General features: G+C 38.8%; 1 protein-coding gene across 12 annotated transcripts in view; it reads left to right on the forward strand.

The window, feature by feature from the left end:
* The first annotated feature begins 6409 nt into the window (after nt 1-6409).
* MAK (male germ cell associated kinase) overlaps nt 6410-23711 on the forward strand; it is a 32275-nt gene continuing 14973 nt past the window's right edge. For 10 of the 12 annotated variants that reach the window (XR_012629332.1, XR_012629333.1, XR_012629334.1 and 7 more), the window contains exons 1-8: nt 6410-6501; nt 11884-12223; nt 13982-14036; nt 14968-15089; nt 16143-16222; nt 18021-18153; nt 18245-18416; nt 22736-22903. Coding sequence is in view for 9 of the 12 variants with exons in the window: in XM_074872009.1 (XP_074728110.1) it covers nt 12123-12223; nt 13982-14036; nt 14968-15089; nt 16143-16222; nt 18021-18153; nt 18245-18416; nt 22736-22903 (831 nt within the window). In the remaining 3 variants the exon portion in view is untranslated. Of the gene's footprint in view, nt 6502-6641; nt 6713-7723; nt 7841-11883; nt 12224-13981; nt 14037-14967; nt 15090-16142; nt 16223-18020; nt 18154-18244; nt 18417-22735; nt 22904-23711 lie in introns of those variants that run through there. The other 2 variants (XM_074872017.1, XM_074872028.1) reach the window with 2 other exon arrangements.

Raw genomic sequence — 23711 nt, forward strand, 5'->3', positions numbered from 1 at the left:
CCACTTTTAGCTACAACTCCTGCCAGATGCCTCAAGCTTTGAGAGAAAACACTCCATCTGTAAGAAATAAAATGCTTACTGGGTAATGGGAAAAAAGATGAAGGAAGGTGTCTATAGATTATAGTCAACTGAAAGACGTGACAGAAAATGAAAGAAAAAAAAAAAGAAATGAAAGCAAGGCAATTTGCAGAATAATTCACCTGAATGGTCCATTCAGCTGCCATGATCCATTTGATGTATGGAAAGACCAGCTACCTTTCTCTGAAGTGAGAAGTGAAAAACCTACATGCTGTCTTCATGTTGCTTTTTGATTCCCTGCATCGAGAGTACAGACTGTCCAGCCTTTCTAGGCAAAAAGGAAAGCCAAGGCATAGCCCCACCACCACTGAGAACCAAACCCCTGCAACACTCGATCTGGAGGCAAGAAGGCTCAGGTGACCCACACCAAGCACGCCTGGCATCGCACAGGTGTCAGGACTACATATGTGGTCCTGGAAACCATTTGCAGTGAAACTGCTTTTTGTCTAAAGGGGTCTGGCAAGCTGGTCACACCAATACTGTGCGGGTATTGCTGCAGAAATTCACTTTACCCATGAATACAACTCCATCTTGTTTAAAAACACAATAGCCTAGCTGCCTGGCCGTATAGGTCAGTGCTGCCTGAACCTTCCCTGGTTGCCTTTCTGCACTGCATCTCCATTAGATCTTTGTCCTTCCTCCAAGGGACTTCTAGTCATTTTTCTCTCCACATGATAGCACCACTCTCCTGGAAATGAAGCAACCAATAAACTGAGAAGTCAGAAAACAAAATTTGCAGACACCCTGAGCTAAACAAAGAAAGCATAAGGCTTTGCATCCCCAAATTCTTAGCTACTTGAACTAATTCTCCATTGGGCCAGGAAGAAGAAGAAGAAACAGAGGAGTACTGCTGGTTTAAAACAGGTATTTTGAAAGCTGCCTAGTACTGGGGAATGGAACCTGTACCCAAACAGTGTGTGTTGAGCAAGGGAGCTAAGTAGACACAGGGGATTTGTCAGGGTTACAAAATTTGGACACTCAAATATTTTGGAAAAAAATCTGGTTTATGCATATATTTGCTATGTTTTGAGTAACAGCATGCTACTGTACCCTTTCAATAAACATGAAATTAGGGTTAAAACCAAAGCACCATGTAAAATATTGGGAGCAGCTGGCTAGTTGGTTTCAACACACAGAATCTTGTAAGGCTATCATCAAACTGTTAAACAAATCTTACTTGCAAAGCATGGTGTACAAATACTCAAGTTTTAAAAAAAAATATTTCTGCTGTGGGTTATTTTTTTTATATTTTATGAAAATAATATGTGCTGTTTAATATGTGAAATTGAGCCTCACAAGAATTTAGCTAATATCTGCTTCTTTCAGCAGTGGATTTTTTGACATTTTAAAAATTCAAGCCATGTGAATCTGGAATTTACAAAAAGACTAAATTAATTTATCTGCAGTATGCTTACTTTGTCTTTTAGGGTATTTGTTGCATACCTCACTTGGCTTTTGTTAAACTCTTAGGGCAATTCTTCTACCAGGTGTTTTAAATTACTGACAAGAACAGATTCAGCTGAGCAACATCAGTTTGATAATTAGCCCATATGCTAAACTAAAAAAAAATAAAAAAAGAAAATCCCAACTCAAAAAAAAAAAAAAAACAACCCTGAAGACAGATGCAAAGTTTTAGAGTTTAAGAATACATAACAATATGCCTGTTTACAGAACTGAAATTTCTCATCTTTACTCCAAATCATATTGAGGCATCTGGCATGTAGAATAAAAATTAATGTTCACAGCCTTCTAAGTTTAAAAGAAAAAGAAACATATTGGAGGGGAATAAGGCAAAACAAAATGACTAAAAAAATATGGAAAGATTCACAGCAGGTGCAAAAGTAAAAGAAAATTTTAAAGCCGCAAGTTGCTCCATTTTATATTGATTTTAGAGGAGTTAAGCACAACTCAAGCTTCAAGTGTATTATAACATTCAGACAAGCTGTGGGGGTTTTGTGCTGTTAACATTACTGGTATAAAACTTGTCATTGTAGCTGTATGCTTAAATCATTACACTATGCTCTTAAACATAGCCTTTTAAGCAGAACTTTGTACATAGTTAAAATGCAGCCAATTGTGTTAAGGTGTTACTTTTTGGGTGTGGACTTACTTCTAATAAACATGACAGCTGTTTAAGCACAGTAAAAAGCTATGCTAGCGATTACCTCATCGCATCATCTGTAGCATTAGAACAAATAAAACCACTCTAAAGGTTATTGCAGTCTTTCTTCACTTTGCTCCCTTTCATGCACAAGTGTCTGGGACAAGATATCTGTACGCTACCTTTTTCAGATAAAAGATCAGGTGGATAAAGTCTAGTATTGTACATAGTTTTCTTTCCAAAATGTAGAAATGTAAAGGCAATGCGAGCTTCTGTAACAAAAAAGCTCAGATTGAAAGCCTCCTTGTTGGTTTCTATAGTTGCAGAATTGACTCTAAAAGCGTGTTTCTCAAGCAAAGCATCATCTTGAAGAAAGATGTGCTTCCTTTGGCCCCTGAGTAAGCATCTTCTCTTCCATTAATCATCCCCTTCAAGCGCCTTGAGCACATGAGAGGAGCCCCTTGCCAGCCCGCATCCTGTACCGCGACAGACATCTTCATCTAACAAATTCCAGTTGTTATGGCAAAGTCACAGAGGGGGGGAAAGACGCTTTCAAACCTCAGCCACCTGTGGCTCTGGCTTCATATGGACTACAAGGGCCCTACTGAGGTAAAGCACCATCTGTCCCCATGCTGAGGCTGCCCGTTGTACCAAAACAGCAGCGTCTTAATGGCAAAGTTTAAAAGCCCAAGTGTTGAAAGGATGCCTCCCAGAGACAAGAGGCTGCCTGATAGTGTTTTTCTACCATGTACCCACCAAATGCAGCCATATGTCACACATCTGATGGGTACAATTACACATGGGCATGATTTCACGGTCCCATCTCCTCCTGCTGGGAGGACAGAGCCTGGCATGCTGTCCTGCTCCATGGCCACGTGTGTGCATCCAGTCCTGCCAAAGACCTCTGGTGAGAGCCTGAGCAATTCGTTTAGCCCTTGCTCCTCTTCCAAAAGCGGGTTACCTCCGGGCTTTTCAAATACACTAAATGCTACAAACAAAGCGTGCACAAACTTGGATGTTTTGGGCTTACTGAGCTTGAAGTAGTTGATCTCCTCATTTTGGGGTACAGACTATCATCTTTAAAGACAGATGAATGCTTTCCTCCAAGCTCTATGGGTGCGAACCAGAGCTACTTAATAGACACTGGTGATGCAATAGAGCAAAAGATGATTTCTGAGACTGATGGATTTTTTTTTAGGGGGTTTTCTGGGATTTTTTTCTGGATTTCTAGGGTTTTTCATCGTGTCTTTTTGGGGGAAGCTATCTAATACAACCAAGCTACTCCCATTCACAAAAGTAGATCATGTTTCCTGAGAAACACCATTTAGCAGGATGCACAATGCAGTTCTAGAGATGCATTTAGGAAAGTTCATGTCATTCCCACCCTTACCAGTAGCAGTCACATGCAGGTAAGAAGGGGAAAACTGAGGCATTTCATGTTGGAGTAGTTCCTCCCAACACACAGAGTGAAAAGTTAGTGCAGGCCTGTTAAAACCCCTCTGCATGAGAAGTGATGAGACCGGTGTATGGTGGTGTCCCATGTCTGGATCACTGCCTTTGGTGTTCTAGCTGCGTAAAGTAAATATCTGACTGTCACTCACAAGCAAAGGAAGGGTGAACCAGTTACTGTTTATGTAGTGCTACAGTTGGGATTGTGCAAAATGGAGAGTGCATTTCAACACAACACCTCCGTGGGCTTGCAGGAGTCCACATGCAACACGAAGATCAGTGGGATGATACAGGTGCGAATAAGTATCACACAGAAACATCGCTCGTTTGGCTCAAACTCATTCAAAGAGAAACCAAATGAAGTTTACACAACACCTACCAGCTTCAACATGCATGCTGGCACTTGTGATGGCATTTGGGAGAAGCCAGTTTCAGGTACTTACCCTGGCATCTGAGCAAAGCATCAACACCTTTAAGGACCACAACCAAAGAAGGTTCTTTCAACAGAAAATTAGCAATAGCTCATGTTGCTGTGTGAAACGAACAGGGAAGCAGGTGCATGAGGGTGTTCTTGGAGGCCTTTTTGCAAGGCTCACAAACATTGCTGCAGTTCCTGGGTCTCTTTGTTCCAGCCTGTTGCCTTTCCTTCAGTTTCCTGGTTCATAGCAAGAGCACAGCACAGCACCTCTCTCCTGTCTTTATGACAAAATGAAGTGTTAAGTGATTGGGTTGCAGTGTCATGTTGAAGTTTGGCTTAAACACTGGCAAGTTCTGTCTACAGCCTTTCTGTTTTCATGCGTGTGAAATGTTGGGGAGCATTACAAAATACCAACAATTGACAGATACAAGGTCCTGGTAACACAATTTAGACTTAAGTGTTGCACCTGTGCAAAACTAATACTAAAATTATTTAAACATCAGACCTCTTGCTTGTGCCAGATCTCTTATAAGTGACTGTAATTAGACTAGAAATGCCCCAGAAGCAACCAAGAACATGTTCTAGGGGCTTCCCAGATCAGAGGATTAAAGCAGTTGTAGGTTCCTTCCCTTCCATTAACCTTCTTGGAGAAGGGATTACAGTTTCACAAACTAGTCTTGCAGGCCATGTAACAACACTCAGGCACACAAGCCCAGCAGGGTCCCAGGAATCCTCAGCCCCACAGTCCTGCAGGGGAAGGTAGGCAGAGGGGTATATGTGGAAATTGGGTGGCAGCACCAGAGGAGGAGGAGGAGGGAGCCCATCACTGGGAAGGAAGGGCAGCCGTGGGACAAGGCTAAGCTGCAGAGAGGGAGAGGAAAGGGGACGAGGGCAGGGTGGGGACACCACAGGGGCAACTGCTGCACCCTTTCCACTGACTGTGGAGTAACAGCGTTCAAACACATCCTCACAGGTGAACACATGGTTAAACACTTTGCTACATATTGTCAACTCCTGTTGAATCTCTGCCTGAATTCTGCCTGTGGGTGATGGTACCTTCTCTCTTCTCATGTCTCACCTTTGAACTTCATTTTACCCAGGAGGCACCTCTGATGTTTTATTTCAATAAAGGAAATGGGCATATTCTGTTTCAGAAAATACGTTGTTTTCTTGTACTCGCATTTCAGCAAACTATGTGTGAGTGGTCAAAGCCTTTGGATTCCAGAAAACCGATTCCCATAGCCCCACATTCCACCCTGTTGACTTGAGATAGAATCAATTAATCTGTCAACAGTGCTAAAACCCTCACAAAGTTACCACACCAGTTAATGAGGAAAGGGGCGGGGGGGTAGAGGTATAATTAAGGCAGCTTCCCGTTTCTGCCCAGCAAGCCTGAGCTGCCAGCTTGGTGAAGCAGATAGGAATCTGAATTTCTAAAACAATTTTCTGCCTTTCCCTCCGTGGTACCACTGGTAGTTACCGTCTTGAAAAGATCCCCTCCTTTTCTTGCCCCTTGCTCTCAGAAACATTAAAAAAGAGGAAGTTCAAACTAATGTTGAGAATTAAGGCTTAAAATGAGACTTCACTACCAAAATTACTCCGAGACTTGGACACTAAATATGCAATTTTTTAATAACCATGCCTTCCATTCACAGGGAAGAAATGTGGGATACAAAGGCCCAAGAAAAAACATCAAGATTTTTATAATGTAAATATATGTATTTTAGAATACGTATAGCATTCAAAGCTTGCCCCTGCATCAATATTAGTAATGTGCATTCTAATAAGTCACGATAAATAATAAAAAAACATTGGGGGAAAAAAAAACAGTTGAGACTTCATTCCAACAATGAGTATTACAGATAGGAATTTCTGCGCAATCTCTGCAGGCCGTGGACAGGCACTTCTGTATGACCTCCGTACGCCGGGGCTTAGCTGGTGCCTTTATTCACCACACACAATCACCATTAACAATAACGACAGTAAAGTCACTCTCAAGCCCACCCCCGTCCTGCGGTGCCACCGTCAGGAATGACGTGACGCGCCTCCCGACGCCCGGCACGGACCCCGTTTGACGCTACTCGGTTCCTGACGGAGCTCTGACGTGCCACCGCCTCCCACACCGGGGCCGACCCGCCGCCCCCCGACGCCCCGCTGCCCCTCTCCCCCCACACCCTCCCCGTCGCCATTCGCCCACCGAGGCGTGTCCGCGGCCCCCCCGCGCACGCGCGCAGCCACGCGGGACGGTCGCGCCCGCCTGCTGCGTCACGTGACGCCGGTGAGAGGGGCGGGGCCCGCGGCAGGCCCGTCCCACCCCCCGCTGCCCCGCGCCGTCGCCCTGGCGACGAGGCAGAGCGGCCCGACGGCGGTTGGCGGCGGTTGGCGGCGGCGGCGGGCGGGCCGGGGGCTCGGCGGCGGGGGCGGCCGCCCGGCTGGCACCGCCCGCGGCACCGCAGTGAGTGGGCGGCCGCGCTCGGGGGCGTGGAGAGCGGGAGTGGGGGTCTGTGTCCCCCCGGGGGGTCGGGGCCGGGCCGTTTGGGGCAGGGGCAGCCCCAGGGTCCTACCAGGATGGAGGAGCTGCCGGTTCAGGCTGGAGCGGGAGCAGCCCGGGTCTGTCATCGGTGTCTGGAGAGGACGGCTTCTCCCAGCCTCCAGGCTGACCTACGGTGGGCCGGGTCACGAGTGGCCTTTTCTCGCGTGTCTGAGGAGCTGGCCCGCTCTGTAGTGCCCGGCTCAGGAGCCAAAGCTGTGCTGGGGTGTGGAGCATGTGGAGATGGGGATCCTGCCTGCTGTGGCTTCAGGGAGGCAGGTGCAGGCCTTGACGGCCTGGCATGTTCAGGGTTAATGAGAGAAGGCAAATGTTTATTTATGAGAACCTGGGTGAAATTTCCAGGCCAGGCAGTCTTGAGTTTCACAGCCTGAGTAAGTGAGAGGAGACTCGTGCTCCCCTTTCCACTGTGAGCATATATTAAGGGAGATAACTGCACACTGCTAGGAAATAACTGAATGTCATCAGGTGAAAGTAAAATTGGCATGGAAATGGGCATGTATTGAAATGTACAGTGAGGTGGAGAAGTTGAAAGATGAGTAGTCTGTGTTCCTTCTGGACACTGCCCAAGGCTGGAGACTTGAAAGTCCGGCAGCAGGTCTCACCAAAGCCATTGCTGTTCTACAGCTCGCTGTACTGCTCGTTGCATTGCGGGAAGAGGTTTCACAGTGGTGGAAAGAGGTAATCTTGCTGGCAGCATCCAGGCAGGTCTCTGTTGAAACATCCTGAAAAACTTGGTCTTTGGTTTGAAACCAAAGCTGGTTTAGAACAAAATGAGGGAAAATACTTCCAGCAAACTGGAGTTTCTGATTTTTGATATGCCCTATCCTGAATGCTTGATACAAATAAGTGAAACAAGATATTAGATGTTTGAAGAGACTTTAAAAAAAAAAAAATCTTTAAGGCAGTATATTTGAAAGTACAAATATTTATCGTCGATGTTATTAACTTCTTCCTTGCAGCTGAGTCATGCTTCTAAACAACTGCTGGTCTTTGATTAGAGTAGTGGCTTTGTAGTTAATCTCAAGAAATGGATCCACCTGTCATGGGACCTGATTACTGTCAGCTTTAGTTCACTACAAAGAAGGTTCTTGTAGTAACAATTCGTTTATTGGTTTGCGGTTGGGTTTTTTTAACTTTGTATTGGCGCACATTCTGTACTGTGCACTACTGGCAGTTTTGATCATTGAGCGTGGTACCATGCATTGTGAATGGTTTTGGTGATTTCAGCAGTTACTGTAAGCAGGTTGGTGAAACTGGGTTGTGTTTTGCTTATCTCTGTGGGAGGTCTTTATCGGGTCATATATCTGAGTTTTTATTTTAACTTGAGACTCTGTTTAGCATGCAAACATAAAACTTTTGGTAATGCCTAATACTTGTACAGCAGAAATGCAGATGATTTGCTGTTATTCATTACATTTTGAAATGTTCTTCAGACATCTAAAATAAAGTTGTTGCCAGTGCTTAAAATAAAACACCAGTAATATAGTAAAAGTGAAAATTTGCTTAAATTGTGTAGAACTTGTTCAGATTCTCTATGTTTACACAAATTATTAGATTTTTTTCAAGATACTGTATTTTGTCCTCTATTTGTCCCCGGGTTTAATCCTTTCTTAATCCTATGTGAAGAGATTATGGGCAGTAGTATGTCATTAAGAGTATAAAACAAGCTGTTGTTTACAGTAGGATTTCTTGTTTTCAGTTTGGAAGATGACTATTAGGACAATTGTACATTTTAGAGCTTCATATCACTGAGGAAATAATATCATATAAGCTTTAGGATGTGAAAGGCCACTTCAGAGGCTTGCGTTAACCAGAAGAGCTAGGTCGAGCCCTTGCTTTTCCCCAGGTTGGTGCAAAAGAGAAAACTGAACAGCAAATTTGAAAAAAATAGAGACCACAGAGAAAAAATTGCACACGTGAGCTGGATACATGTGGTGCAAAGTACGAAGTGTGCAAAAGTCTGTTGTAGTGAATGTGAATCTCTAAAGCCTTTATATTTTAACTCGCCGTGCTCTGTAATTCCAGTAGGAGCAAAAGAAGCCCCTGTCCCTGATGTCACACCAGGCTGATAAACACAAGTACTTGGCAGCCTTGTTTATCCTAATATCGGTGGACGGTGGCAGTTGGAGTCTTGCAGGATCCAGTGCTGTACTTCTTGGTCAGCAAACCTCTGTCACCTTCTAGCATTTCTTACAGACAGCCGCATGCCATAGCATTGCCATAAAATTAACTGTTTAGTTGTTCACAGAACTCTCTCAATTTGTTTAGATATTTCTATATGAAGGATGAATTCTCTAAAAAGTTGGAGAAGAGCTTAGAGTCAAGGGTGATGCCTGCAGTCCTTTTTTTCTCTGCATTTTGTTAGTTTTCCATTGATGATGTCTCATTATAAGAGTTCCCTCACTTGCCTTTTTTGTTAACTGTAAGTGACCAAGCCAACTCTTTCATGAGACTCATTAGTGGAACGGCTTAGTGTGCATCAGCGTGGTGGTGAATGTATGTGGTATATATGATGGTACCTAGATATTGTTGTCAGGGTATGTAGTTTTCATACCTGGTTTTGTGCATTTCCATAGAGCAATTTTGACACTTCCATTTGACAATTGAAGGAGTGTGCTGACATTTCTGTACTTTACTTGATTAAGTGTTTTCATACCCTAAAAATTACAGGATACAGCAGAAAAGGATAAAGCAATAAAATATATTACAGAACTGACAAAATGCACAATTGTGTCTGTGATGTTACATTACATAGGACTTCTGGAGGGAAGAAATACTATATGTGATGCTGTTTCAAGTGCACATGCCGAAATAATAGAATTGGACAAAAGGGGTAATTGTAAAAGCATGTGATTAATTTATACTCCCCAAAATTACTTGGAAAGCTGATAGCATTTAGGCACCAAAATTAAAGGACTTAAAGGTCAAAACTTGAGGTTTCTATCTAGATCTGGGTCTGTTTATGGCAAATACAGAGGTTTTCATCATGGTATTTTGGTTCACTTCATCAGAGAGCAAAAGGTTGGGCATGAAATACATGTGAGTTCTCCACATTTTTAATATATTTAACTCTAGGAGTTCAGGCTAGAGCTGTCTTTGGCAAATATTGCTGAATCCGCTCTGAAACCCATCTCTTAAACAGTGTACAATGATGTTTGTTGAAATGGAGAAATGCAGGCACCCAAATCCTGTTACATTTAACTTCATGTGATATGCCTATGTATACCTATACACAAAATGCATACACAGTTTATCATTGGTGATGCTTTAGGTGCAGGTTCTGTGTTTTTAAATTGTGTATTAGAATATTTTCAGAAAGGTTTTGGTTTTGTTTTTTAATATATATATGAAACTGACAATTGATAACTTGCAAGATATGTATGTAGTATGCATCTTGGAATAAACTCTTGATCATCTGCTTGTTACTGGATTCTACAAATAGTCTTCTTGAAGAAATGGCATTATTCAAGGTATTAAAGACTAGAGTGCATGCAAACACTTTGGGGAATAAGATACAAAGCTGAATTCTGAGGAAAAACAATAGGCTTAAATATATGAAAGTCCAATTTAAAACCCAGTCATAATTTGAATTGTCTATGATTGTTACTTTTTGTTAAATCTCGGTTTTAGCTTTGCTATAGAATATGCTATTAACCAGCCATCTTATTTTACTCTGGCGATGGCTTTTGGAGGGGATGGATAAAAAATTCTGTATATTTTTCACTGCCAAACTGGTGGTTGTAAATTATAACTTGTAAGATTATAAATTGAGATGTCCACTAGGTCACTTGTTAATGGCATCTTGACAGCTGATCTAAGATTCCTCCCTAGTAACAGAAGCAACAGGGAGTAACAAGGTGCATGTTATGACTTCTCCAAGGAAGCAGCTTTTCGAGTAATAACAGCTCAGAAACATTGGTGTATTGTCCAGGCAGATGTTTCCTTTACAAGTAGAGTAGTCTACTTGAGAATTCTGCATTCACACTCATAAGAGGCCAGTTTTATTGCGGAATTTTGCCAGGCCTGTAAATCTCAAGCCTGAGGCTTGTTATCAGCTGAATTTGAGATCCTTACTGTGTTTGGACAGCCTTACCAGCCTGAAGCTAATTCTGGTGTAAGGATAAGGACTACAGATTTGCATTCTGAATTCTGCATCTCCTGTAGAGGTAGGCTGACAGTGGATGCCAGTTGATTTGAGCCTTGTTTTGCATTTTCAGAAAGCAGAGGTAAAAGGTAGAGATAACGCTGGAATTTGTTTAGCAGTCAGTGGTTTGTTTGTGTTTAAGCGTTTGTGTTATGGTGTGTAAATGGTATAGTGATCAGTTGTTAGTTTTTCCTAGGCCTGCATAAATAAGTGGATGACTACTGTGAGTTTGAGTAAGTGCCTTAACATCAGTTTTTAGGATTGCATCTAGTAGGCAGCTGGTGCTAAGGTTAGAATTAGGATTTGTGTCTAGGACCTATGGGAACTGTCCTTCATATGAAGTGTTGGTGACAGATAGTATTGTGTATAACAAAAGCTAGGGTTCAGATTCAAGTCTCGATCAGGATTCAAATTAAGGTTTGCATGTATTCAAAGATGAAGATTCAACATTGTTTAATGTGAATTCTTTTCCAAATGACAATTCAGGTCTAGTCTTCCATACCAATGCAGGTGAGCTCTATAGTTCTCTCTGCAGGCCTTGTAAAACTGAACAATAAACTTTTCAGCCATTACTGTGCCTAATCCTGTGACTAGACTAAGAATTCTGTGAACTGTAGAGCAAGGTATCCAAGTACATTTATAACAACTTGATTTACCTTGGTGAAGAATGCAGTGTTTATCTTGCTTCTTCACCTCCCTTCCTCACTAGCTTTAAGCATAGTGAGCCTGCTTGCACCACCAATCCAAAACACAGCATTCGGACCCCAGGTTTACCGTAGCACCCCGTTCAAAATTTGGGTGGTTCTGTCTATTTTCCCAAACTTCAGCCCTCCCTTTGTTACAGATTAGGAACTTGCTGTCTTCAAATTAAGAATAAGGAGTTCCATCAGAGGACATCAGCCTTAAACACACTTTTCTGGTTCTAGGAATTACGACAATAATATTGACTCCCCAGTCCCTGCTTACTCTAATCCTAGACTAGGCACTTCCTGTGGTTTCAAGGATTTAAAGGAACTAGTTATATTGAAGTGTTCTATTTAAAGAACACATACAGATCTGGGAGTTGTTACTGTTAGATACAAATAGTAGAGTGTGTCTTTCCCCAAATACTGTAAAATTATATATTTCCCCCTTTTTTTAAGGATCTGCTTGAGAATGACCATGTTCTTCTGTCGTCTTAAACCTTAAATCGAGATCTCAAAATAGCTGTAATTCGGAGGAGACTAGTGAATATCCTGCTCCATTATGAGAAGACATTCACCAACGTAAAACAGTCTGAAAGAAGATTTCTCTAAGAAAACCAAAGAGCGTATAATCCTTTAATAAAGCAGAAGACATTTAGAATTTCATAAGCTTTTGGCTCTCTGGGTCTTAAAAAAAAATGAACCGTTACACAATCATGAAACAACTAGGTGATGGCACCTATGGCAGTGTATTGATGGGGAAGAGCAACGAGTCAGGAGAACTTGTGGCTATCAAAAGGTATGTAATATCTAAATTCACTAAAGGTACTCACAAAAGCTTAAAGCTTTTCACTTTTAACTTTACTGTTTCTGCCATCTGTGTAGAATAGAAAAAAAAGTTCCTTTTTAGGGAAATTAACATAAAATTTTTTTAATTAAGAAGCTTAACAAGGTGATCGTGGGTCAGACTTCAGTTAACAGATCAGCAGAGATGCATCAGTTTGTATAAATTACTGATTTATATTGGCCTCTAAAATTACATGCTGCTTTTGTTCAAACACGCTTCCTTCTAAAAATGTTTTTAGGCTAACACCAAAGGAAAAGCAAAACTGAATGTGCAGTTGATTAATTAGGGAGTTTGTTTATTTATATGAATAGAAAGAATACCCATCTTAATGGGTAGATTTGAAATACCTTCCCACACCTCCAGATCTTTTTAGGTACTACATTAAGTTTCAGATATTGCTACAGTGATAAATACCAGGTAACAATCTGGTCAGGTAAATAAAGGCTGTCTTCTTGGATGTAATAAAGTTGTGTTGTGTGTAATCATTGGTGTTGTCATACTTACCTAAAAAGAATATTACAAAACAACAAAAATTCTGCTAGAGGACTGGGGAAGTTACCCTACAGAATTACAAACAGGATGTAAAGCGTAAACTGAAATACAAGATGTTGTATGTTGCTGAGATTTTTTTCTCCATTTATGGATTTACTGCAGAAAGATAATTGTAACATAATTGACTGACTTTTGTTTTAAGAATTTCTGAGAATTTCATGTTACTTCATATGCTGCTAGTACTGTTACCTAAATTATTAATATTAATCTAAGCTAAAAAAAAAAATCTGCAATTGATTATTTTCATTATTTTTAGGCAAAAGAAACAACATTTTGTGGGAAGTGTTTTTCATTTTCATGATTTCAGGATTTGGAATTCTTTTGTGTGATTTTTAAGTTTGGGATTTGGGGGGGGGACGGGGACGGGACAGTTTTGGTTGAAGATAGGTTTATTTTAAATGGAAACCTTGGGTTTAAATCTCTTCACTCTAGACGCTAGAACTTTACAGAAACACAGCAAATAACATGACATTCCCAACCCTGTCCCAAGATCTGAGCAACAGCAAATATCCATGTTTGTATCTATGCAAGACTTACAAATATCTGTATTACACTGTTATATATAACGATTAGTTTAGAGACTATTGTATGTATGTATGAGTATTGCTAGAAAAAAATGAAACTATTTTTATTTGGTATTCGATACCTTGGAACAGGCTTGTAAAAATGACTGGTCAAGACAAATGCTTAATTATAATGTTAAGCAGTCAAGAAGATATTTTGCAGATTTCAAAAATAAAATTTTCTGGTTTTCCTAGAATGTGCAACTTAGGCACAAAGAGGTGATTTTTCTGATTTGAAATATCCATGTTTTAAGTGCAGTGTCACTAATGCTTTCCTTGTTATTAAGAGCACAATTCAAATGATACAAAGGGATTTTGTCCCTGATGTTTTTATAAATACCTTGGACTATCATGGTCTCTCTGGCTAACTACTCTTCTAAAAATATGTTTGCAATGATTAATCATCGAACACTTAAATTTCTAGCAATTCTAGGAGTTGCATTTGTTTTTAATTATGTTGCTGATGGGTATTCTAGGATGTTTTAAATTGAGTTCAAAATACAGCTAATGCTACCCTTGGAAAATAGCATGTTTAGATTTTTTGTTCTAAATGGATTCTGTACTGGAAATACTTTATCTCGTATTTGTATTTCAGAATGAAAAGAAAGTTCTATTCATGGGATGAATGTATGAATTTGAGAGAAGTCAAGGTAAAGTGGTGAACATATCGCATTTAAAAATAAGTGTCCTGTTAGGTTTGCATGAAGGAAAAGGGCATTACAATCTCCAAGCATAAGGCCAAACTCTGTGACCTCTTTAAATGGGGGTGACAGGTTCCACACAACCATGGGCTGCTGGCACTCCTAGAGCTCCTGCTGCTTTGTGGAATATCCCACTATTCTCAAGCAGTGGCCGTGTCTCATAGCCAAGCTTCTTGTCTTTGAGAGAAAATAAAGAAATTGATTTTGTTTGTATGTGTGTTTCTGTGTTTTACCATCCTGCTCTTTCATTTTACTGGCAGATTTCTAGGAGTATATCCAGTCCTTGTATTTGGGGCATTTGTAGAAAGCACTGGGAGTTTTGGGTAGCCAAATGATAGAGTAACACTTGAAATCCTTAAATTCCAAATCATCCCATGGTTCAGGCATCTGATTTTCTGTATATACAAAACTCCATAACACAGGAGTTGGGTATCCATAATTTAGGTTTAACTTATTGGAAATTGCACGTAATCAGTATCTCCAAAAAGAACACCTGTAAGAATTATTGTTCTTGATAGTTTCATAACAAAAGAATTGCTGGGTTTTCTTATTCAGTTCTGTGAGCAAGAGCTGTTACAGCTTCAGAACTGTCTTTCATTGTAGGGAATTAGGTTTTTGTGTTAATCTTCACCCCAGCTATGATGTAATACCCAGAAATAGAAGGTTTAAGATATTATTAATATCATTGCTGCTTTTATTTTGAAATGAGTTTAAATGCTATTTTGTTGTTCTTTGAAACAGAGATTACAAGATAAATATGGACTATCATGGATGTTTTGTAAATTCTGTGTTAGAAACTTTTATATGTTAAAAGTTTTGTTCTGATAAGGAATCAAAGTCACTGTTGAGTTATCTGAAGCCATGTTTTGCTCTATTACAGTCTCTGAAGAAGCTAAATCATGCCAATGTAATTAAATTGAAAGAAGTAATACGAGAAAACGACCACCTTTACTTTGTATTTGAATACATGAAGGAAAATCTCTATCAGTTAATGAAGGACAGGTATGTCTCTTTCACAGAACAAATAGTGTGTCATCATGCTTTATTTAATGAATCTTATGCTATCTTGAAGAACACATTGGAATTTCTGGTTTTGGCTCTTCTTGCAGCCCCACTGATGTGAACAGGAGTTGCTGCACCTGCTTATCTGAGGGTAGAATTCTGCATTGCTCTGCATTACAATGTTGCATATTGTAATGCTTTTGGAAATAACAGTTTGTTCAGTTGTTAAAACAATAGTTTGCATGTCTTTGGTGTGTAGAGCCATGAGAGAAATTCCAAGTATTTTTTTTCTTTATTAGCCTTCACTTTAATGTATGAAGGATTGGATAAACACTGTTCTGCTTTTGCTCATGGATTTGACTTAAGGTGGGGTTGGTCATCTGCATGTACATGCATGCATGCTCATAAGAAAGACCTATATATGGATTAACTGTGTGACGTTGTGGTCTTGGACAAACAGTACCTAGCAAGGCTTGCAAGGTGGACTTTGGAATAGGACCTTCCTTTTCAATAACATTTTTCTTTGCTTAATTCTTCTGCCTTTAATGTGTGTTTCCTTCAGACATTGCCATGCACCTTTTTCTCCTAACGTGAAAGCTCTTAGGTTCACATCCTGAGGTGGCTGCTAGCGATATTAGCACAGTGTTACCCTACAGCTGAGAAGCATTGCTCTTAGCCAGGATTGCCTTAAGGGTACCACTGGGTAACACACCTACCACAGTACTGCGCTGTGCGATCTCTTCCTTGCTACATTACTGTGCGTAAAATGTTCATCTGGTCAAGCACGCTACTGGCCAGCCAGCTTCTACATTGGATCATGAACCTCTCTGCAGAGAAGTCCTTCTGCAGCACTTACAGTAAGTGAAATTAAGGCCTGGCAGCAAGGGAGTTTTGAGATGAGAGCTAGTTGCATCTGTCCTCCTTTGTGCGCAAGACTTGACGGGTCTGTTTTCGTCTGTTCATGATGTGTTGTGCAAAATGAAGAAACAGAAATGTTCTGAAAATACTTTTTTTTTTTTAATTATGTGAAGTTTTTAATCTGTTTCTTCACAGAAACAAGCTGTTCCCCGAGTCAGTCATCAGAAACATGATGTATCAGATATTACAAGGGCTAGCTTTTATCCATAAACACGGTAGGTTTCATACTAGAGTTAAACTGTGTAGCACTTTTTTAGAGAATAAGATAATGCACAGTAATAACATGAATAAAAATATCTAGCAAAAGCTATTAATTATCTCTAATAAAAATTATTCTTATCTGTTTCAAGTATGGTGTGTCTTTAAACCATACCTGAAGTTACACTTTGTTTTCCTAGAATCATATTTTCCTCTTTCTTTTTGAAAGCATTGGATATTGTTCATACACTGTTCAGTACTTTTTTCCACCTTAGTTACCACATGAATAAACAAACTAAAGAAACTTGTATGCTGTGCTGTAGTATGAATTTCTGTTTCCTCAAAAATACCTATGTAAGGACCATCATACTTTACAGATGGCAGTCTCTCCTGTCTTGAGATACTATAACTAATGTGACACCCTACATCTAAAAATTATTAAAATGACTTCACTAAGAAATTCAGTCTCCTTATCAAATACAGCCTGGATTTAAATATTTGAAGAGATGGGACTTTTCTAGGAATTACAAGCACAGTCTGAATAAGAGGTGCTGTATGCTCACAACATCAAAAAGTTTCACATCACTTACAAAACTTTTAATGCTCATGTTTAATATCTGTCTGCAAACTGCATTCTGAAATACTGGTATTAAGCTCCTTTGTATTTAAAAAAGTAGTAATTTACTCTCTTGCTCAACTTCTTTATTTTGTACTTCACATCACATTGGTATCCTTAAAACTTTCCAAAGACAATAAAATATTAGCTGAAAATGAAATTAGTGTTCCCAGTGATCTCTGATTGGCTTTCATGTACCCTGGCGAGGCCTGCTGATGAATTCAAATAAATAATTAGTTCTGTTCAGTATTATCAAATACCCAGAAATTGCCATTTCACGTCTTTGTGATCAAGATCACATACTGTTCTCTAATTATTAGCATCTTCTTTTCCTTCCTCATTTCTACATGAAATAAATGAGAAAATGAGAATTTAAGAAAAAACTTGCCATTTCTAAATTACGATATTCATGGTTTTTTTACCATAAGTGTTTGGGAATGATGGGTATGATAAATTTGAACATTCACATTTCACTGTAATAATTTCAGCCAATTTCTTATAGTGGTTGTCAGTTTTTTGCATGCAGAAATCAAGTGCTTTATTGTAGCAAGTGAATTTCAATCAAAGTGATTTGTAATATAACAAATTGTGCGTACCAATTATACAGCACAATTTATTTGCTTAGCGACTTAACCACTGTCCAGGTATATAGGTGCTTAAGCCATCAGCAAGTATGAAAGAAACTTTATGTGCCTGCATTACTAATATTAGCATTCCTGAGCAGAATTTTGGTATCTTCTGTATGTCTGTGTCTGCAGATCGTTGTCACAATGATAAATAAAGTAGTTAAAAAATCGTTCAAGGAATTTTATAAATCAAGTAAGTGTCAGATGCTCAATTTTCCATTATCCAAAACTGATAAAGCAGTTGTAGTTTTTGCAAAGATTTCATTCTGAAACTGGTTTGTTATTTGATATTGCTGCAATAGCCAATTCATTTTCCTTAGTGTATTAATGACAGTTTACATTTGTTAATTTAAGAACACTTGGTGTAATAATCACTGGAGGGAGAATGTGTGTGCTTTTTGGGGGGAGGGTTACCATCCTTTTATGTTGAATTAAAAAAAAAAAAAAGAAAGAAAAAAGCTATATTCTTCCAAAACATCCCAAAGTGAATTTTTGATTACTGTATTAGAGGTTGCTGTTGAAATAAGTGATGACACAATAATTTGCCATTCTTTTCTGTCTGGTCTTCTATAGGATTTTTTCATAGAGATATGAAGCCTGAAAACCTTCTCTGTATTGGACCAGAACTTGTGAAAATAGCAGATTTTGGTTTGGCTAGAGAACTAAGATCTCAGCCACCTTATACAGATTACGTTTCTACCAGGTGGTAAGTATATTAAGAAGCTAATACGTTATCTTAACTAATTACCTTTGTCTTACCCTTTTCATCTATCTATTATTTCTTTCCATCCTGATAGGTACCGTGCTCCTGAAGTTTTGCTAAGATCATCTATTTATAGCTCGCCTATTGATATGTGGGCAGTTGGCAGCATAATGGCTGAATTATACACACTAAGACCTCTTTTCCCAGGCACAAGTGAAGTAGATGAAATCTTCAAAATTTGCCAAGTATTAGGGACTCCGAAGAAGGTAAGACTTAGTAAAACTCACACAACTGTGTCTTAAAAAAAAAAAAAAGTTAAATAAAATTAGTATTATAGAACATTGAATGTTATCTGTCTTTCAGAACATACATATAAATTATTGTTTTAGTAAATTTCCTGCAGACTTAAGGTTTTCACAACAGTATTTCTTTTAAGCTTCCCTTAAGACACGTAATGCTAGTCTTTTGTTGCATATTAGCATCTGTTATGTATCATACTATTATGTGTAGCCTTGCTTTCCTCTGATGAAAGCTGGATAAAGTTGTTTAATTTAGTTATTTAAAGCTATGCATATTGGACAGAAAATCAGAAGCCTCCTAGGATTTCATTTTGCCACAGCCAATTTGCTTTCCTTTCCTGAAAGTAATTCTTCTAGGGTGGCACCCAGAATTTGGAGCTTCTAGAAGATACCATAAATAAGACAAATTATGCTTTTCTTATGTTTAAAGCATAAAGGAAACGATCTCAAACACAGATATCTCATAAATATTATTAGCAATAAGAAGTAATGGAGGAAAAATTACAGTATTTTAGAGAGGAAACAATTCAATTATTTTCTGGATGGGCTAAATATTTTAAACGTTTAGAATTACAAGGAAGGTTTGGGTAGTGCGTATAAAAATGTATGCAATTATATTAAATTAAAAAGTTGTTTTAGCAAATGGATATATGAATATGCAAGAAAAGAATAAGCTTACCGTCAAAATTTTGAATAAACTGAAAAAATCATATAAATATTGTTTGGAGAATAAAGTAAGAGATGGCAGATGTATATCAGTACTTTATGGGTGCAAACAGGACTTGGTGAAATAGTTGACTGAGCAGAGTCTCTAGATCTAAAAAAACGAAGGGTGGGAGAGAAAAACATCAATTTCATTAGTGTTCTACTGATACAAAATATAGCATGATTCTTGTCCAGTAAAGGAGCTGTTATCAATAGAGAAGTGAGGAACAGAAAACTTAAAACAGAAATACATTAAGCTTAGCTAGGAACATGTAGATCTTGAAGTGGTGGGAAAACATCCAAGAGAACATACTGAGAAGCAGGTGCAAACTCATGACAGAGCAGAGTAAAAGGTCAGAGGTGAGGAGTTGTAGATGATCGGTTGTGGAAGTGAAAATTGTGTCTAGAGGACTAAGTGGAAATTGCTATGACGTGTAAAACAGTGCTTGTTATGACAATTGTGCAGGAGAAAAAATGTGTAATATGAGCAGTATTTTAGGACTTGAGTTTTCAAACACAGATGTTAAGTTTCTTAAGCAGCTCACAAGTCTAGGATAGTAAGAAGAACATTTTGATGTATGTTAAGAATATCTGTGAAAGAGCAACATACTAGCTTCTGGAACATTTTCAATATATAGCATAAAAACTTCTGGAAACGCAGGGAGATCAGAGAGAGATTTTCACTGTGTGTGGTAGCAGAGCAGCACTGAGCTGACTGCTGTTTTTTCTCTAAACCTTAAAAGTAGCTGAACAGAAGCAAATCATGACTGTTTATACTCTGTCTTTCCCTGACTAGCAAACTGCCAGGGAAAGCAGGCAGTGTTACTAGCTGAGTATTTCAGAGAAAACTGTTGCTTCTTTTAAAGACCCTAAGGGTTAGAGACATGGTAGGTCAGGCCTCTGGGATCAGGAAGCTGTAATTAGTTCCTTTGTGCCCCTGTCATCTGCTGGGCAGACTTGGGAATTTTATGTCCTTATGATGATGCTAAGGCATTATTCAGGGAGATCACTGTGTAAGAAGAGTACTTAAATATTATGATAGGAATTATCACAACAAATGATGCATTTGTTACAAGTGAAGTACTGTTCTGCATTCTGAAAAACATAAATAGTTATTTGAATAGTCTGGTTTTGCAGATGATTTTACAAATAAATTGTTTTTTTGTTCTTTTCAGAAGTATATTTTAATTTATTCCATTATCCTGCAATAAGGAATTACAGGAATTATTCCCAGAAACTATCTTCATTCCAATTAGCCCTCCTTTGTTTTAGTCCATAATACCTAACTAATGACATCTGTGAGTTTGGTTTTTTTAAATAGTGACAGGCAACTATTTTGTTTTATGAATGTTTGCTTTATTTATAAAATGTTGCTTTATTTATTTTATAAATAAAGCAATAAATTGCACTATTCAAGTACTGGCAGTGATGGTACACTTGTAGTATGCCAATTTAATGAAAAAGCTGGCGATGATCTGAAAAGGAGAGATTAATGAAACACATTTTCATTAGTTGAAGTTGGCAATGGCACCTTAAATAATTCCAAATTCTTTTTTTCAATAAATTGAAATATATTTTTCATTTTTGCACTTGTACTATTTTCACTGTATCCCCGTACTTCACCAGCAACACACAGCCCTTGCTACTTTGTTCTAAATAGTTCCTTGGTCACTACCTCTGGCAGACAGAATGTCACCAACTCCAATAAAGGAGGAAGATGCAGCAGAGGAGGAAAGGGTTTATCTCCATTAATTTAAATGAACAAATTATTCTCTGAGGTGGAATAGGAAGTCACTTGAAGTCTTGAAACTTACTTTAACCAGACTTGGTTATAATTACATTTGAGTTCTTTGATTACCATAGACTGTGTTAACAGAGCTGAAAGTATTGTACATTAGACACGTAATAGCTAACATGGTATCTTAAGACCAAATTCTATCAAATCAATTTACTCTCTCCACAAAGCTTGTTACACTGCTACAGAAGAAGAAGCACTAATATCGTACATTTTCTGCAGTAAGGTTTCTGATGCTGTCCCTCAACATTCTCATCAGTATATTTATACAAACAAACTGCATGATCAGTGCATACCTGTTTTGAAAGCCTTATTCAAAGAGTAAGCTTTTCTGGTTCACATTCAAAATGAAAGATAGATTGAATAGGACTCTTGAGTGGTTCTGCATCTGATGAAATTTTAAAATTGTATTAAAGGCCTTCTGATGGAATAGATTTTACTTCTTAAATTGGTAGATAGCAGGCTGGGGAGGATTGAGTATGTTAGAAGACAAGATTAGAATTCAGTTTCTTTATAAAATTAGAGATGTAGCTTTAAAAAAATTTCTTTAATAGTATGTAGAGTGCTGTACTTAGGCAGGAATAATCAGCCTCATAAATATTTGGGGTTAACTATCCAGCTAACACATCTGTAGAAGAGAATGTAGGAGCTACATAGTGCATTGTATGTCAACATTGCCACAAAGACAAATACCATACCAGTGTATAGAGAAAGGAGTATTGTCTGCTGATGTATGAACTATTCTTTCTGTTCAACTTGCTATATTATGTCCAGTTTAAAGTTTTTCCTTTCAAGAGAGAAAGTTCAGAGTCCAGAGAAGAAGAAAAACTTTAAAAGCTTAGACCCAGGAATTCAATCATTTGGCTTTCTTTTCTATACAAAGGAAGACTGGAAGACAGGAGAAGAAATACACCTTCTAATATATAAAAAAGCTGTTCTAGAGAGAAGAAAGAAATAGTCCTTCTTGGTATCCATGGATGTTAGCACACTCAGCAAAGGTCTTTTGCAGTCATAAGAGGACTAACCTTGAGGAGAATTAAGCTCTAGAATAAGGCTGTTTAGAGTGGTTATGGACTGCCAGAAACTGGAAGCTTTTTGAGACTGACACCTGTCAGGAAGGGACAAGGGCATGGACTAGATGATCTCTTGCAGTCTTTGATAATCCTATGGTTCTGTATTGAAACAATGCCTTTATTAAGCAATGAAGGACCTTAGGGTTTGCTATTGGAGAGTTAAACACTGCAAAAAAGAAAAAAATGTTCATCTGGTGGTCATGGCTTTTTTCTGTTGCAATAGTGTCCAGTTGTAATTTAATCACTGACTATCTTAACGATGGAATCAGTGTTATATTGTATAGGCTGCATCATGGTTATACAACTATGGTATGCTGGGTGGAAGGGCCTCACCTCTACTATTCCCATAAAGAGGGAACATTGAAGTCAGCTGTTTGAGCTCATTTCTGTGGTAGACGGGATGTTCAATACTGCTGGTACTGCTGCACTCTCTTCTTCAGATAGAGTATGTCCAAGTATAGTATCCACAATGATGGTTCCACCTTTTGCCTACAGGAGAGTTTGAGAAGGACTGCCCTTGGAGACTGATGCTGCATTCACTGGTGGTGTAAGAATTGTAATGGAAAATAGGAATGCCTGTCTTCCGCTATATAGGAAGGAGCTACACAGACCAAGCGTGACTCAAGCTGCATAAAATTAAATTTGATCTAATACCTCAAAGATATATAGCCCTTGTCTTTTTTTGGTACTCATTTTTCTTTCCTTTGAAACAGAGTGACTGGCCAGAAGGATACCACCTTGCTTCTGCCATGAATTTCCGTTTCCCACAATGTGTCCCCATAAGCCTAAAATGTCTCATCCCAAATGCAAGTAATGAAGCAATACAACTTATGAGTGATATGCTGAACTGGAATCCAAAGAAGAGACCTACAGCAAGTCAGGTCTGAGCACCTGAATGATTAAGTATAAGACTGAATTTTCTTGCATTGTTAAAAAATTGTAGATACAGAAACCAATTGATTGTCATAACACTGATGGCCAGAGCAACATCTCCTCATTTTGAACTCTCTGATGGGAATGAGACTGAGTAGTGAGGAGAGAAAGTTCTAAACCTGTCTCAGCAGACATCATAAACTCTTTAGTTATTTCTTCAATGTTGTCTTCTGTATTGGCATATTCTAAAATTTTCTCTGTCCAGAAAATTCTGAGCTGCAGGTTTCCTGTGTTGTCACTGTAAGTCACTTCTGCCACCTTCTTTTTCCTCCCCCATCTGTATGAAGGAATATATTGAAAATTAAGCTTTGCTTTTTGTGAAATTGCAGATGGAATGCAGTATAGAAGAGCAAAGGATTATTTTTACTTGGAAATCAGACGTAAACTGTACTGTGATAACTTTGTGAAGAACATACCACTAGGTCACAAAGGTCATAGTTAATTTTAAAAAGCATATTTCAAGGACTAAAGATGGTTACATTCTACTGGGCTTTTTTTGGTGGTGGTTTTTTTGTATTCATACCTAATACAATCCTATTCAGAAAGTATAAAAGGGGAATACAATTGGGAAAGAAAAAGGACATATTGCAGGTTATCTTAGGTGGATGTAATGTAAGTGATTCAGAAGTGGTTAAGCAGATGGTACCAAGTAGAGCAACCATTTCTCTCCACTTATGAAAGCAAATAACCAGCTTTTGCCCAAGTGAGTTGTCAAGGAAGCAGCTGCAGCAGTTGTGTAATCCACAACCAAAAGGG

The sequence above is a fragment of the Strix uralensis genome, chromosome 1, assembly GCF_047716275.1.
Source record: "Strix uralensis isolate ZFMK-TIS-50842 chromosome 1, bStrUra1, whole genome shotgun sequence".
Taxonomy (NCBI): Eukaryota; Metazoa; Chordata; class Aves; order Strigiformes; family Strigidae; genus Strix; species Strix uralensis.